We start from the raw sequence: 16,933 nt of genomic DNA, 5'->3' as shown, positions 1-16,933 counted from the left end.
AAGCAGGAGCAGAGGGACAGCCCTCGCCGCGTAAGATAAATGCATTGCTGTAGGCTAGAGCTTACCCAGCATCAAACAAGCAAGCACGTAGTAAATATTGTCCTTGAGAAACAAGCCAAAGCTTTACTTAAAGCCAAGCTTGTCATTTCTCAAGCAATATTATCAAAAGCCAGTTGTTATCGTTACTCCCCATGGTGCTGCCCAGCTGCCCTCTCTGCAGCCCCAGCGCGCTCACAGGCGACGCACAGGACAGCTGCCCACCTGTACTGTACTGCCCGTTGAATCCTGACCACAACCCATAACGATGTCCCATAATTAAATAGTGAGTGTCACGCTGCCACAAGTGGTTTTGCAATTGCTGGTGGCCCAGGCCCAGCACATACTCCCAGGAGGCAGACACAACATTTCATGCACTAATTGATCTGGATTTCAAAGCTTTGCTGAAATGCAGAGACACATGAAAATAAAAGTTTGTTTTCACTATTCTATCCACAAAACTTTTGTGCAGTGTGATTTAATACAGAAGCTTCCACAACAACAATTATTTGCAGCAAATAATAATTCATATGCAAGTATTTCTCTTAGTGTCATGCTAGACCGAAGGGATGGAGAAGCAGGCAGGGTTTGGTCTGTTGTCCAGCAGCATCTCTGCACCCTTGCTTCTTGCTCTGCAGCTGCAGGTCCTGGCCCAGAGCTGTGGTCCAGGAGATGCTGCGGTCCCTCCTGCAGGAGCAGGGCATGATCCCGGGGCGTCCTGGAGAGCAGAGGGCTCTCCCTGGGCTGCTCACTGAGCCTCGATGGGCTTCTCTTCTCCTAAAGCTGCTGGCTTTGGGATGGAGTAAGGAGCAGCCCAGCATGCCTCCATCTGCAGGGAGCATCCCCGACAGCCAGCTCTGCCGTGGGGCCCTGCTGCACTGCGCAGGTCCCTGGGCACGGGTGTCTGTGTGCCAGAGGGCAGGGCATGCTGCAGGAGCCAGGGAAACCTGTGCAGAGGGGTGGTTGTGTGAGGGCTGGTTGGGGCGGCTGTAGGGACCTAGATCTCCTTCCGGAGAGCAACTCTGATGTTGCTGCAGATCTTGGAGAGTGCCTCAAAGAGCGGGTCGCAGAAGGTGTGGATGCAGAGGGAGTAGATTCGGCTGACACACTGGATCTCTATCAGGTAGCTCTTGATGCAGGGCACCACTGCCCAGATGTGACAGAAGGAGATGAGGGCAAAGAGGAAGCCCCAGACGACTGCCAGGGGGATTCCCAGGATGGCAGAGAGCAGCCGGTAGCACCAGTACTTGCTGACGGTGAAGGTGGTGTAGCTGGTTTTCCAGACGCCGTCAAAGCTGTATGTTCCCACAGGCTCAGCTATCACATCCTCAAAATCCACCTGGGGGGAGAGAAGACGGAGGTAGGGGGGCTGCGGGGGAGTTAGCAAGGGCTCCAGTGCAAGGACGAGGATCCGCTGCAACGCGAGAGGAGAGCCCGAATGGGGGGGGCTGGGGAGAGCCAGGGCTGTGCTGGGGGACACACACGGATCCCCTGCACCCCGCTGAGCAAGGATGAACCCTGTGGTGCAGCAGGAGAGCCCCTGCCCTTGCAGAGGTGCAAGCAGGAGATGGCGCAGGGCTCCCGGCACTGCCTGGCACTGCCTGGCTTCAGCCCGTGGGCAGCATGGCACGCAGGCTTAACCCATGGCACAAAAACCCAGGCTTGGCCGCCTCGGGACACATTCCCTGGTCCCAAACCCTGAGCCGTGGACGGTGCTTCCAGGTGCTGGGGCCAGGCACGAGCCCTCGGAACAGGAGCTGTGCGTGGGAGTGTTTACTCCGGAGGAGGCAAGAGCCCGTTCTGCCCTTTTTTAGCATGCAGGGACATGGGCTGCCTGCCCGGCAAGAAGGTGGTTTGTGCTAATAAAAATCCAACAGCCCTCTTGATTTACGATTTATTTATTTATATATGTGAAGACAAGGTGCCCAATTCTGTCTGCCTGCATTCTGTCTGAAGAGGGAGAGAGATCAGCTCAGCCATGCCCTTACAGGGATAGTGCTGTTATGTGCAGGCATTGGGAGTGTCTCTGAATGACAAATATTCTTAAAACCCTCTGAACTATGCCTAGCGATCTCATTGTGGTGTAACTCATTTCTAGGGAATATGTGAGCCAAGCCATTTGTCTTGAAAAATAGCATGGCCTTTCCTTGGGAAGCTAATGTGTCTGTTTGTACATTTTTGTTAAATTGCAATATTCATTCTGGTTTTGGAAGCACTTTGATCATAAAATCATTCTGCGTTGTCTTTAATTTCCCGGAGTGGAATATTGACACAGACTAGGAATCAGCAGCCAGGTTAGCTGGTCCTGGAGCTCCTGTCAGCAGCTCCCGGGAAAGCCCTGCTGCCCAGGTGGGCTGGGAACCGAGCAGCAGGTCACTGCACAGCTGCCTGAGTGCCTGATGAGCTAATCAGGGGATCAATTAATGAAGGGAGCAGCAGGCTATAAAAGAAGAGTCTCTGCCTTGCTGCTTCTGTTGCTAACAGTGCACCAGAAGAGTGGGTCTAGAGGAGCGGTGGAGAGGCCAAATCCTGAGCTGAGTCTGGGCATGGCCCCAAAGTGTTCAGGGACCGGCAAATGCAGGTACTGCTCGATTGCTCTATTGCTTTGCCTGGGAGGAGGCTTTTAAAGCTCTGCAAAGGTCCCGTGGCTGGTGCCACTACTGTAACGTGGTCTCAAATTCTGCCTGCTGTGCCTTAACGCCCAGGATGGGTTTATCTATGGCCATGTGAACCCTTCAGCCTGCAAACCACTCTGCTTTCCTGCCTCCCTCCGCTGGATGCCTCGCTACCTGCTGTGCTTTAAGAGCGTTATATGCTTCAATGCCCAGGGTGTTTTTGAGTGTGTTGCTGTGCACTAGAGAGCGGGGAGGCTTTGGCTTTCCCTTTGGGATGCTGGTGAGTGGTAGCGGGGTGCGTTGTACTCCCTGCCCCAGGGCTGGCTCTGCCCTCCCTCCCCAGCCTTATTGGCTGTGCTGTTTTTAAGGTGAGAGGAACACTCTGAAAACTTCTAAAGCTGATGAAGCAGCAGTGTGGCCATGTAAGCAGGTGAGCTTGAAAATCCTCTTACAGGTGTTTGGGGATCCCTGAGTGGGAAAAGGCAGGAGAAGGGGCAGGGAACGGGGCTGGTGTGAGGGGTTAGGGATGGCCTGGAAGGTGCTGGCATTACCCCTCAGTGGTAGCTGGTGATATCCCCAAGCTGGGGAGCAGGTAGGTGTGCCCTGGAGTGCTGCCTGGCACTGGGGGTGAGCTGGGCTGAAGGCTGTCCCAGTCCTTGCCACCCCAGCAGCGTGACTGATGGCAGGGTGGTGCTGCCCATAGCCCGGTGCACTTCCAAGCCCTGGGCCAAGGCTGTTGGGACATGCTGGCACGGTGCGGCACAGATGTGGGACGCACTGCTGGGAACGTGCTTGAGATACCGAGGTGCCTGGCAGCTGTCACAGGCACGTCTCGCTGTGCCGGAAGGGTGCCCATCTATGGCTGTCACTGTCACAGCTCATCTGGGGGGCTTTTAATTTGACCAGCCCACGGTTTTAGCTGTGATAGTGTTTTAATGCACAAATGCAAGCTTGCATTTCACCAGTATGATCAAGGTCATGGCCTGTTCCAAAGCCTTTGGGAGCAGGCTTTGTCCCTTCTGGCATGTCACCCTCTTTGATCTCTCAATACAGCTTTAACAAAACCCTTCCATCTCCTCCTGTTCTCCTTTGGGCCAAAATTATCTTTAGCATAATGCTAACAAAGCTTGGAGCAACCAAGCTCCAGTGGTCAGCATTTGGGAAAATGCTTCCCTGTTCAGCTAGACTGAGAACTCCTTTTGATCAAAAATAGACAGAGGAGGCTTGCTGCACTCTCCTGCTGCCCTGTGGGAGAAGCAATCTTCTTCCAAATAGGACAACACGTATCTAAATGCTCTGGTGCTCAGATTGTCTGATCTTGAAGATTAGCAGTCTTTTTCCAAGGTTCCCTTTAAATCAGTGATATGGGCTGACCCTGTTTTATTTTTGGCTCCCCACTTACTGGTATGAAGGAGGGCGTCTCCATAAATTTTCAAGCTACAGCCCGTGAAGTTGGAGAGTGCATTCAAGGAATGGGAAATATTGTGTTAATTGGAGCCATGCACAGCACACAGCCACCCAGCTGGAGTCTGGACGCCCCAGCAGCAGGGTTGGGGCTTGCAGCAGGTTACCTCCCTGCAGCCCAAGATAATGCTGCTTCTTGAGGCACCTATACCAGTGATTTACAGCCCTGGCTGAGGTGAAACCAAATACAGAGTGACAATACTTAATGCAATATACTGATTACATTAAGGAGGCAGTGATGCTTCTAAAAAAACCAGTGCTGAGAAAGTCCTACCTTTACAACGTCCTCGTTAATATGCTTTGGGTCTCTGTTCACCAGGTCGATCTCCTTGGTGTGCTGGTCCTTGATGATGATCCTCTCCTCCAGCTCGGTCTGTTCCTCTGCCATGGCTGCTCTGCTGCCAGCTTGGCTGCGGACGGTCACGGAGCTGGGAATTGGGGCTCTGCTGGGGGAGGACCTGGGGGAGGGCAGGGTGTGGAGGCACTGTCCCCCCCGCCGCCTGCAGCAGCTGCCCTGCACCCCTGGCAGTGCTCCAGGCTAAAATTAATGTCGTGCCTCCCACGGCTGCCCTGAAGTGTCCCTTAAAGGGGCTTTGCTGGGGACAGCCCCTGTGGTGTCACCTCTGGGGGGGGCACATCTGTGGGGGGCTGGTGGCCCTTGAACTGGGGCGAGGGTGGCACAGGGGGTGGGTGAGCAGCCTCCAGCCCAGCTGTGCAGGTGGGATTCTCTCCTCACATAGGGGAGGCAGTGTGGGAGAAATGATACCCAAATTGGAGCAAAAGTCCTCGAGAGTCTGAGAGAAATAGTTGTTTACAAGGGAAATAGTTGTTTATGAATCTGTAAACGAAGTGGCTCAGAGGAGACAGGAATTGCATCTATAAATATTGCCCAGAGAAACCACATTGTCCTGGGATGGCCAGCGAGCCTCAGGGTCCCTCCAGGAGCCCAAAAGAAGGCTCATGGTATCAGCTTGGATTCCTTTGATTCTAGCTTTTTCGTACAGAGAAAGTCGATGAAATCCAGATCTATAATGGTTGGAATATCTCCTCCATGAACACTGGGCACAGTGACATTTAGCATATTAATGAAGATTTATTTAACTTGTGCTGTATTTTGATAATCTTCATCAATCTCTTCAGTGCTGTCTTGGTTTTTGTAAACTGAAAATTTGTTTAAAACTAATGGTTTTGTGAAAAAAACAAACTTCCCACCCAAAGCTTCTGTCAAATCAGTTGTTTATAGATACTTTCATTTGAAGTAGTATTGGGATAACTGACTTCTCCCATTGTGTGTCCATTTGGTAAAGGCTACCTTACAGCGGCTCTGAAGTCTCTCCATTCAGTGCTGGGGATGCCCTTGATGACAACTGGCTGTGCTGTGAGGGTGACAAAGCAGGTGGTTGTGACTTAGCCCCGGTGAGCCCTGTGTGTCGGTACAGCCCACTGCAGCATTTGGAGGCAAAACCTCTCTAGGGGGTCACTGCATATTAACCCCCATTAAAGTTAAGTGTTCATGAGCATGTCTCTGGGCTGTTCTTGAGCCCCGTTTCTCTACCTTCTGTTTCACGTGTGAAATGACAAAGATGTGTGGTACCTCTGCCTGGGAAGTGCTTTGGGTTTTGTTGTAGAGATGAAATGTTGCCTCTGGCAAAGCCTGGCAGTGACACCTGCATCACTTTGCAGGAGAGGAGCAGGCAGGAGCCCCCGAATGAGCCTTGCTGGTGGCCCAAGTCTGGTGGTGCTTTGGGCGCGTGCTTTTCCCTTCCTTCATGCAGGCAGCCTGTCTGCACACCTTTTGTGCTGACACAAGGCAGCAAAAGAGGGAATGGATAGAGAGGAAAGGGTGTGTGGCTTGTTAAGGAGGGGGGATCAGTGCCCTGGAGGTGTCTGCACAACTGCTGGGCGTGGAGGTGGCCACTTCAAAGCTAATGTGCTTGGCTGGCATGGCGGGGGGGAGGTATTTTAACTGCAAAAGACTGCTGCCTTCCAAAAACATCAGTGCCTGTGCAGTGCCGTCTTTATCAAAGCCATGTGGCTTGGTGCCTGGAGCTTTCAGCGCTGCAATGGTTTTGTTCCAGCCCTTTGAGTTGATATAATACAGTGCAAAATGGGTTTGTGTTCTTTCATTTGGCCGAGGTGTAGCAGGTCTCTCGGGTGTATTCATTTTTCCAGAGAACTTGTGATGGTGAGGGCCTGACTGAGCGTTACTGCAGGTCAAAGGCTGCCAGACTCCTCTAACTACTGCTGCCCATGGTGTTTTTTCAGTATTTTTGCTGTAGTCGGGGTGGTACCTCAGTCTGGAAACTGTTTTTCTTGGGACTTCTGCTCTAGTGAAAGCAGGTGTGGTGATGCTTTGGGGTGTGACATATCCATGGCTAAAACTGATGACTGCAGCTTGTTAGAGACCTCCCCGACTACTTCTGTAGGGAGAGAAAGGGCAGAACTGGGGGTGGAAAGTAACGATGCAAACCCATGGGGTTTTGCAAAAGTAAAGGAGGCACCTATAGAGAAGTGACAAATTCTGTGAAGGTTTGAGTGTGGGGTCATAGGTTTAAATCTGGGCAGGTTGCTTCTGGAGAGGAGTACCTATCAGAGACCCTGTCCGGGCTGTGTTCCTCTGGGTGAAAGGACACTGGAAAAATCCTTCAGTAGCACTAGTTCCAAGTCCCTGGATCTCTCGCTGGTGGTGTGGCTCAGTCTGGCCCTGTTCCTTTGCCTTCCTGCAGTGTTAGCTGAGCAGCACAGCTGCAGTGTTAAAACACACCCGGGAGGCAGTGAGTTGCTGCAGGTGGTAAAATGTGCCCAGAGTTGTTCGGGTCTGGGAGCACCCAGAGCCTCTCTTGAGACAAGCTGCCTGCTGGTCTCTGCCCTTTGGCTGGGCTTTCGGACCTGTGCTTTGGTGACCTGGCCCTCTGCCCATGGTGCCGGCACCGGCTCCTCTCTAGGAAACAGGGGGTTGCCCAGCAGCTGGAGGAGCCCAAACCCCGCATGGGCTGGTGTTGCAAGCACAAAACTCCTCCATGCTCCAAAGCTTTGGGCACCAGCTTTAAGGTCAGACCTGCTCTGTCTCAGCTGAATTCCTCTCTGAGAAAGCCTTGTAGCATCACTGCTGTGATGGCTGAGCTTTTACCAAAGTTACCTATGCTTCAAGATAGATTGTGAAGGGTGTTTTTGCAAAATAAGCTGTTTTCCCCCTACTCTGAGCTGAAGGAACACGTCGCTGGTGTGAGTGGGGCTGTGAGCGGAGGTGGTGTGTGTGAGTAACCACTGTCTGATGGAAGAGCAATGCTTGCTTGGCTGGGAACCAGTGCTGAATTTAGGAGGCACAGCTGCTGCTGGCAGTGACGGAGGAGTGCGACACAAGGTATTTGCTCTGCTGCAGCTCTGCTTTTTCCTCGCCCCGTCCTGTGTGGAAGGCTTTATGCCGGGAAGGCAGGGTTTGGTGGCCTGCCCTCCCTGTGGTCTGGGGGGAGTCGACCAGCTGCCCCGAGCCCCAGGGCTGGGGGGGGATGGCAGCGTGGCCGTGGGGTGCAGCACATGCTAGCCCCTGCTTTGCTGGGCACTGCCCCACCTCTCGTATGGGATTTCTAACAGTGTGAATCACTTGCTGTCTTTAGGCTTGGGCTGGGCTGATCCTTGCTGTCTGCACCCGGCTTTGGTGTCCCAGGCGTGGGAGTAGGAAAATGTGAACTCGTGTAGTGGTTAATGTGCAGTTAGTAAGTGTCTCAAGTAGCAATGAGAGAGAGGAGGGAATATTCTGTTGCACCGTAGATGCTATAAATAAATCTATTTCCGAGTACTTTAAGACTGTGAATGGGACAGCATGTAAAAGCTTCTGGTGTGCAGAGGCTACAGTGGCCTAACAGTAATATTAGTTTGTTAGTAAGTAATGACAACCAGAAGTTTAATTGCTAAGTATAGATGGTAAAATGATAGCAGTTTTAGCAAATATTAATGCTCCCCTGGGGATGGATATAGATGAGAGATGCATTGAAAGAAATTGCTGGCCATGGCTTGTCTTGTGGAGACCTTCTCCCAGCCTGGCCATGCAAGAGACTCAGCCTTTAATTTCTTGGCGGTGCCCTTCTAGTACCAACACACTTCAGCTACACAGCAATAAAGTCATCGTGGCTTTCAATATAAAGTCCAGCTTTCATACAGCAAATGCATTCCTCCTTTCAAATCAGGGGTTTCTCCTTGTGGAGGTTTTCTCGCACCAGCCTACTCAGGCTCCAGGCAAGTCCTAAGCTTCAGCTGGTTGTCTTGTCCCCTGGGCGCATCTGCCCTCAGCTGGCCCTTGTCTGTACATCTGTCCAGCTCTGAGCATGGAGGAAGGGGATTCAGGCTTGTGCAAAAGACTGGGCAGATTGAGTGTTTCTGCATGCATGGAGGACACTTGGGTGTTTTAAATATATACATAAAAATATATTTCAAGAAGAGAAGAATAAAGCAGAAATAAAACTCGCAGAAATCAAAGCTCCTATGAAAATAAATAGACCAGAATTGCAGTGAAGGAACAGTAAAGGAGAAGAAACTGGGAGCTTTTGCTATCGAGTCCTCTGAGAGCATGTGGTATGTGGTCTGGAGAACAAGTCTGAGGAGCGGCTGAGGGAACTGGGGTTGTTTAGCCTGGAGAAAAGGAGGCTGAGGGGAGACCTCATCGCTCTCTACAACTCCCTGAAAGGAGGTTGTAGTGAGGTGGGGGTCGGTCTCTTTTCCCAAGTAACAAGCGATAGGATGAGAGGAAATGGCCTCAAGTTGTGCCAGGGGAGGTTTAGATTGGACATGAGGAAAAATGTCTTCACTGAAAGAGTGGTTAAACATTGGAACAGGCTGCCCAGGGAAGTGGTTGAGTCCCCATCCCTGGAGGTATTTAAAAGACGTGTAGATGAGGCGCTTAGGGACATGGTTTAGTGGGTGGTGGTGTTGGGTTGACAGTTGGACTCGATGATCTTAGAGGTCTTTTCCAACCTCTATGATTCTATGATTCTATGATTCTATGATTCTATGATTCTATGATTCTATGATTCTATGATTCTATGATTCTATGATTCTATGATTCTATGATTCTATGATTCTATGATTCTATGATTCTATGATTCTATGATTCTATGATTCTATGATTCTATGATTCTATGATTCTATGATTCTATGATTCTATGGAGAGGAGAGCCCAGGTACAAAGTGAGGCTGGTAAATTAAGTCTTAGATTAAAGCAGGAGGAATGACTCAGTGCATAAGTCCTGACCTCAAGGGCTTTGAATCCTTCAGCTCAGTTTAGCGTGTGCAACAAGGAAAGCAAATGAATGAGTATTTCAAAGAAGTGGAAGGCACTGCCAGGTGGGAGTGAGGGTAAGGGATCAGCTCTGCCTTCAGTGCTTGGAGCAGAGCTCTCCTTTCATCTTTTTTAAAGCGAAACAAAACTACCTTTCACGTCTCCTTCCCACGAGTATCTTTTAGCTCCTCTGACTATCTGTTGCAGGTTAAAGCTCAGTTTTAATGATCTGTTCCCTAGTGTTACTTCTCCCTGAAAATGGGAGCCTGCAAGTGGTAATGTGTGATTCTGTCTTTGGTTTCTCTTGCATATTACCACTGTGATGCCGTAAGTCAGAAGCTAGAGGCTGGGTCTCCTCTGGTGGCAGGAGCACACATGTGCAGGCTTGTAGTACTGGGGATGAGTTTCTTTTGTTTTGGGTACAAATCTGTAAACCTGGCCAGTGGGTCTGCAAACACCTGATCCTCTCCTTGTCTTCCTTTGCTGGCTTGAAAGAGCACCAGGATGAACCGTGGGCAATGACTTTGTGCCATGTGAGGTTTGCCCTATGCAGCACCTTGAGTTTCATGTACAGAAATCACTTATTAAAGTAAACAAGTTGGATCAAAATGCACAGGAGCAGCAAAACCCCCAGGTAAGAAAACTGTTTAATGCATGCTTTTGCTGGTCAGCTTGAGAACACTTGAGGGAATTATGTGTGCTTCCAAGTGAATGGGATGGGTCTTCTCCATCTGCCTTGAATTCCCTCTCTCTGTTCCTGGTCTCTCCCCTCTCTCACAGGGACTGTAAGCCAGAACTCTTCTTGATCACAAATGGCACCTTGCCCTTTCCTGCCTGGATCTCCTCTCTGTTAGTGTGAAAGAAATCCAGTCTTGCTGGAGCTATTACTGTCAGAGCCCTTGGATGAAAAGCCTGGCTGCCATAGGACTGGTCTGGAGACCAGTGCCCTGCTGCCCTGCAAGTGGCACAGGGTCTCTTGTGTTTAGGCTAGTCCTTGCTCTTCAGTCCTCAAGTGCTAATGAGTGCAGAAGATACAGAGGGTAGGGATTTAATGGCATTACCATTTCAGAGGCAGCTGAAATAGGTGGCTGGCAAATAAAAGTTTGAGTAGAAGCTCTGTCATGTTTAATATCAATTAAAATTAAATTTCACTGAGGAAGTACAGAAAAACATTCATTTATCATTCAAGTTGTCTTAGTTTATTTCAATTCAAAGTGTTTTGCCCTTTAAAAGAGAGAAATTCTATGAATATCAATTCATGCCCCTGTGGATATGCAACCACCTAATCTTTTTGCATTCTTGTCTCCATCGTAAATGCTGGGATAGGAGCATTCTTCCCAGCAGGATGCAGTGGGCTGTGGATGCTCTGCTGGGCTGGAGAGTGAGTGCTTAGGCAGGCAGGTGCTGCCACTTCTGTAGATGTGTTGTGGTTTAACCCCAGCTGGTGGCTAAACACCACAGAGCTGCTTGCTCAATCCCCTGGTGGGATGGGGGAGAGAATCGGAAAAGTAAAAGTGAGAAAACTGCCTTTATCTCAACCCATGAGTTTAACAGGTAAAGCAAAAGCCGCGCACACAAGCAAAGCAGAACAAGGAATTCATTCACTCCTTCCCATGGGCAGGCAGGTGTTCAGCCATCCCCAGGAAAGCAGGGCTCCATCACGCATGACGGTGACTTGGGAAGACAAACACCATCACTCTGAACATCCCCCCCTTCCTCCTTCTTCCCCCAGCTTTATATGCTGAGCATGATGCCATATGGTGTGGGATATCCCTGTGGTCAGTTGGGGTCAGCTGTCCCGGCCGTGTCCCCTCCCAACTTCTTGTGCCCCCCCAGCCTGCTCGCTGGTGGGGTGAGAAGCAGAAAAGGCCTTGACTCTGTGTAAGCACTGCTCAGCAACAACGGAAACAGTACAAATCCAAAACAAAGCCCCATACTAGCTACTGTGAAGAAAATTAACTCTATCCCAGCCAAAAACAGCACAAGATGTGAGCAGGAGGAGGCAGGTTTAAGGTCACACAGAGTAGAAGCTGGACTGTCCTGGTGGAAATCCTTTCCTTTATTTGTAGTGGAGCCCCTCAGTGTAGAGTAGGGAGGGAGAGTTCAGCTGTGACACAACACATGTAAAGCTGCATTTCGTCCTGTGGTCTACAATCAACAATTCTTCCTTTTGTCTTTGAGTTATGAGCTTCTTTTTGCTTTGGACCTATTTGTCTCAAATCTCTGGGATGCCCAGATGCTGAGGGTGCACCAGCTGTGGTCAGAGCTGTTGGGTCCGGGCTGTTGGTGGTGTGATGCAGCAGTCCCCGATGGCTGAGGGAGACGGGGCTGCCCTGCACCAGGGACGTAGCAGGTTAGTGGGAGACCTGAGGAGATGGTATTGCATTAGGGCACCCGAGGTACTGAAGAGTTTCTGCTTTTAATGCTGTGTTTAACAATACCAGTGCACTGGGTATCACACGAAACATCTACAACTGCATTTCTTGTTATGCAGCTCATCAGGCACTAATCGAGCTTCTAAGTAACTGCTAGCTATTTCCTAATTCCCTCTTAATCACATTCTTATGGCCATGGGCAAAGCTACATTTTAAATGTTGAACAAATGACTGTGTCCTGTATCAGATTAGAGGGGGGCAAGAAAGTGCATTAGGTGCTGGAGTAGCTGGGATGTTTCAGCGGAGCAGTCACCCCTCTGCAATGACTTTGCACGCTGTCACAGGCTGCCTGCAGCCCCGTCAGGGGGTCAGGGCTGCTCCCATGCTGCCGTGGGGAATGTCCAGCGTCTGAGCGCTGCCCGGCTGCATCCTGCCAGTCCTGGGGACACAGTGCCCCAACACGGTGCTGCTTCCCTTACCCAGCTGCAGTGGGGCAGCAGTGCTGCGAGCCCCGGCTGATGGATCGGCGGTGTCACCGAGGCTGAGCAGCGCTGGCCGGGGGTTCCTGCAGCCCTGGTGGGGGCTGCAGCCGAAGGGTCTCGCCAGCCCCCGCCGAGCTGGGCTCTTTGCAGTGCTGCCGCTGGACGGTGCCAAGCCTGCTCTGAGAAACTCAAGTCAAGAAACTCATGGGACGTTGTTCCTCTTCCACTGAAGGCACAGGAGGCCAGTTTTGGAGCGGCACCCTTTCAGCTTGTGTTTATATCTTTTCTTAATCTCAGCTCTTTTCTCTCACACCAGCACTCTAAATTCCTTTGGATTTTCATTTTAAAATAGCCTCACTTGGCTTTTCCTTATCAAGCGAGAGCCTTTTCTTGATTTATCGCTTGTGATGTAACCAATTGGGTAGTCTGATAATCAGATTTAACTAGTTGGAGTGCTGCTGATTAGAACTAGGGTCCAAACTTGCCTTTGGCTATTATTTATTCTGGTGTTACTAGTTTTTTTCTTTAATCAAAAAACATGCAGCAGTAGAATAATGCTTTCCCTTTCAGCAAAGAGAAACACTGCTCCATGCTGCAAGATCAGGAGCCAGGTAATGAGGGAAGGCACTGCCAGTGTCCAGAAGATTGCAGTCATAGCTCAGAGGAGTGTTTTGCATCAGGCTACGGTGAATGCAATGGGAAACCAGGCAATTAAAACTCTCTTGCTGGCAAGAAAATGACCCCAAAGAGGGGTTTTGCAACACAGGTTTAAGGTAAGAAGAAAGTGAATGTGTTTGTATGCCCTAAGAGGAGTGAGGCATGCCTGTGTGGAGGGTAGAACCCCAGGCACTGCTGTGCTGCCCCTTGGGCCCCTGCTTGCGTTGAGCTGGTTTAACAATGCTGCAGCCGTGTCCTGCAGCACCTGGTCCTGGGCTTGGGCTCTGGGGAGGGCTCCTTGGTGAGTGCATTAAGAGCGGGGCTAACTGCTATCCTAGCCTGGGCTCAGAGCTCAGATGGGCTCAGCCTGAGCACTGAACTCCCTTCTTGGGAACAAACATCCCTGCGGCAATGCTAAGCACAGGGATTTGCAGCTTACAAATCTGCTGGGATGTGGGTGGGTTTGGGAGCCAGCCGAGCAAGCTGGACACGGTTCTCCTGTGGGAGCTGCTCTCGGGCAGAGCAGGAGCACAGGGAGCCCTGTGAGGCACAGGGATGGCAAGGTGGGATTTACCTAATTATGTTGTTCTGCTTTCCTGACCACAGCCTCTCCCAGGAAGCCTGTCCAGGGCTGGCACAGGGGCCAGCACCCCTCTCCATGGGCACCTTTGTCTTTCCACTGCCCAGTGATCCCATGGGGAGCCAGGTTGGCAGGATGGGGCCGCTGCTGCTCCCAGGTGGATGCAGTAGCAGAGGTGAGACTGGGAGCAGATGACGGTGTGTGATGCCCTACTACTTTATCGCTATATTTTTAGCAATGGCTAATTTTGCTGTCTGGATTCACTGTAGTGTTTAGCTTTGCTGTGCAGCACCTATTGCCAAAATTATGCAGAGCTCAACCAGAGCTGCAGTTGTAAAAATAAACAAATCCTTCCATGACAGCACAGGGCAGCTGTTTCGGCAGGAGCTGGCTGACTGCTGGTGTAGACCAGTGCTCAGGGATGGCAAGGCCAGGTCAAATTCGGGTTTCCAGCCCCATCAGTTGAAGTGGGAAGAGCGTTCGGCTGGTGTGTACGTAGGAGAGTTGGGGTTGTTATCGCTCGGCTTGTCAGCCTTGATGTGACCGTGGAGGCTGGCTGCAGTGGCCGGCTCCTGTCCTGGGTGGCCCTGAGGTCCTTTCTCATTCTGCAGCCCTGAGCTGCTGCAGTGCAGAGGAGCTCCTGTTGTGCTGTAAGGACAGACCGTAAATAGAATTTTGGTTCCCATCCTTCATCAGCGCATGCCACGCTGTAGCAGAAGGACCACACTGACTGTCTTGGGCTCAATGGAGGAGGCTGGGAGAACAGAACTGGAGCACGTCTCCTCGTAGCCTGCCCCTGGGTGCAGCAAACCTGTTGCTGTTAGAAGGGAGGTCTTACTGATGATTTCTGGACTCCACTTTCCTCCTCCAGACTGGCATTTTTTTAACAGAACAGATTTGAGAGGAAGGGGAGCAAGCGTTTTACCTTCCCTACCCAAGGGAGATCAGGGGAAAATTCACACTGGCGCAATGACACGAGCAGGGTGCGTGGGTGGGATTGCTAGGTGTCTGACCTGGTCATCTAGGGGGCTTGCTCTAGCATCTGGAAAGCCCTTTGCTTCCCTGCGAGGAACAGCTGAAGTTTTTCCCCCTTTCCCACCCGGGAGGTTTTACAGTGCTCTCTTGTTAGACACTCCAGTGCAGCAGAGAGGTAACGTGGTTTAAAGACCAGGGCTCAGAAGCCCAGTCCTTCTTTGAAAGGAACTAGGCTAAGTTGGGCTTTGTCTGAATAAAACACTATATGAAGTGTTTGTGCGAGGTAGCCAAAGCTGAAGTGCAGAAAGCAGTGCCTGTTACCACTCATAAATAAGAAAAGATGCTGTTCTTTGGATGATGTCATGGCAAAGACGTGCAGAGGGATTTTTGCAGAGTTGATCGATATTGCTTGGCTGTGGCACATCCAGGAGACTTCTAATGCCTTCAGATAAAATCCTTTCAAGCCCTGGAAAGGGGGGGTTAGTCTCTTAATAACCCAGCGCAGAATGTAGATGCCTATTTCTAGCACTGGGAGATTTGCATGCGAAAGCTTTCAGCTGCTCTTCCCTGTGCTGTTCTGACCTATTGTGGTACTCTTCTGCCTGGTAGTGGCTGTCTAAAAGCTAAATACTGGGCGGACTCAGGCTCCAGTGGAACTGCTGACAGTTTTCCCCCAAAAATAGCAATTTTAGAACTAAGGTCAATGGCCAAGTTGTGTTCCTGTGGTGCTGGTGGGCTGGCTGGCAGGGCCTGGGGGGTCCCTGCAGGTAGGGTAAAGCCTTAAAGTGGCAGTGGGGGGTTACTTTAAGCCAGAAGAACAGATGTCAAGTTTCTGAGCACCTAATATCCTAGCTTAGTGTGCTGACAGCTGCTAAAAAAAAGTGCTAAAGAGACTGGCAAATATAGTACCATGAAAAGAGTTTCCCCATCTCCCTCTCCTCCGGGTGAATGTTTTCTCTATAGCATTGCACGTGGCAATGTGGAACTGGAAAAATACTGTCTGCTCCAGTAAAGTATATATAAAAACCATGGCTCAGTTCTGTAAAGCCAGAGTGATCTCTCAACCCTTAAAGTCTTTCTTAAACACAAAAAAGACTTTCTATTCCATGAAAGATCAGACTGTCAGGAGCAGATTGCTGTTTGATTGTGCTCTGGTCTAAGTCACTCTGCTGTTCCCTCCTGGGCTTTAGCAGGGTAATATGTATGTTGGGTTTTCTTCTGTTTAGATACCTCACGTGGATGTCTCGAGCTGGTGTGCTGCTCTCCAGGGGCCCTGACCACAAGCTGCAGCCACCAGGACAAATATTGCCACAAAAAACAGCGGGCGGCTTGCCCAGCGCTGAGCCCGTCTGGCTGCTCCTTGCCCGTTATTGACTGCTGCAGGCTCTGGGTCCAGATCTAGCAGAGTTGTTCCTATGTGGTTTAAGTTGCTGTTGCCACTTGCATTTTAAACCTGAGCATCTCCTGCTGTGCTGTGAAGGTAAGAACTCTGTGGCAAGAGACCCAGGCATAGACCTTATCCCACCGAGAGTCAGAGTTTTCAGAGCTTCGGTATAGTTCATGATTTTCAGTCTGATTTATGGCTTGGGAAGATGGGGTTTCAGAGCAGAAATGAAAACTTGGTGGTTATTGCTAGAACTTCATGTCAGTTTTGTTCTAATTTTTGCCCTTGATAAATGATAGCATTACATGTATTTTCTTCTGAATTTGCCATTTCATCCATCAGTCTAAATGTGGCATATGTCCTTGCAGCCTGCCCACGGTCTTGCAGTTGAAACAACGGCTGATTTGCCTTGAATCCTCCCCGCACTGCGGACGGTTGGTGCGGCTGAGCAGAGCAGAGGCAGGTATGTGGAGGGAGTGGGTGGGGAGCTCCTGTGCACAGCAGGAGGGCAGAGGTGGTTTTGGCAGAGGTGGTTACGGCTCCGGGTGTGTTGGGGCCCTCTGGCTCTCCCTGTGGGAGCAGCAAATCTGTGTTTGCAGCTGCCCTTGGCTGTGCTGATGGCTCTGCTCTTCCCTGTGCCATGGCAGTGATCTAGCATGGGAGCTGTGCAGGGCAGGTGCTTTGAGAGGCTTTTGTGCCAAAAATAATGATAGCTGAGGAATCAACCCTTTCCAGTATTCCTGTGGCAGCGTGTTTGGAGGCTGAGAAGATTGCTGCGTGGGTGCAGGTGGAGCAGGGGACAGGTCAGGACCCGGCTGGGCAGGGCTCTTGCTGTGGCCCCAGGGCTGGAGATGCTCTGCGGGAGCTGGGCTTTGCGGGGCGTTGCTGGGGTTGTAAGGCAAGTGGGCAAAGCCTCTGTGGGCGAGCACCTCATGGTGAGTTGTTTTCCGATGGGGAAAGCATGGATGTTTCTGGTGCTATCTCCCTCCAGCTCTGAAGACCCACTGGCACTTTTGTCTTTCCCCTTGGCTGTTGCTGGCAAGGGGGAAACTGGACGCTGCTCCAGAAGATGCAGCCAGGGACACGTTTG

The 16,933-nt window shown here is 50.9% G+C and overlaps 1 protein-coding gene across 1 annotated transcript; it reads right to left on the bottom strand.

The window, feature by feature from the left end:
- Nucleotides 1-470: 470 nt before the first annotated feature.
- On the bottom strand, nucleotides 471-4,592 carry CAV3 (caveolin 3). Its single transcript, XM_076346714.1, has 2 exons — nucleotides 4,390-4,592; nucleotides 471-1,375 (listed from the first exon to the last, which is right to left on the bottom strand). The coding sequence occupies exons 1-2, from the start codon at nucleotides 4,501-4,503 to the stop codon at nucleotides 1,034-1,036; spliced, it is 456 nt and encodes a 151-aa protein (XP_076202829.1). The 5' UTR covers nucleotides 4,504-4,592; the 3' UTR covers nucleotides 471-1,033.
- Between the last annotated feature and the right edge of the window lie 12,341 nt (nucleotides 4,593-16,933).

Source organism: Aptenodytes patagonicus, chromosome 8 (genome assembly GCF_965638725.1).
Source record: "Aptenodytes patagonicus chromosome 8, bAptPat1.pri.cur, whole genome shotgun sequence".
NCBI classification, from domain to species: domain Eukaryota; kingdom Metazoa; phylum Chordata; class Aves; order Sphenisciformes; family Spheniscidae; genus Aptenodytes; species Aptenodytes patagonicus.
This window is presented reverse-complemented; position numbering and strand designations above follow the sequence as displayed.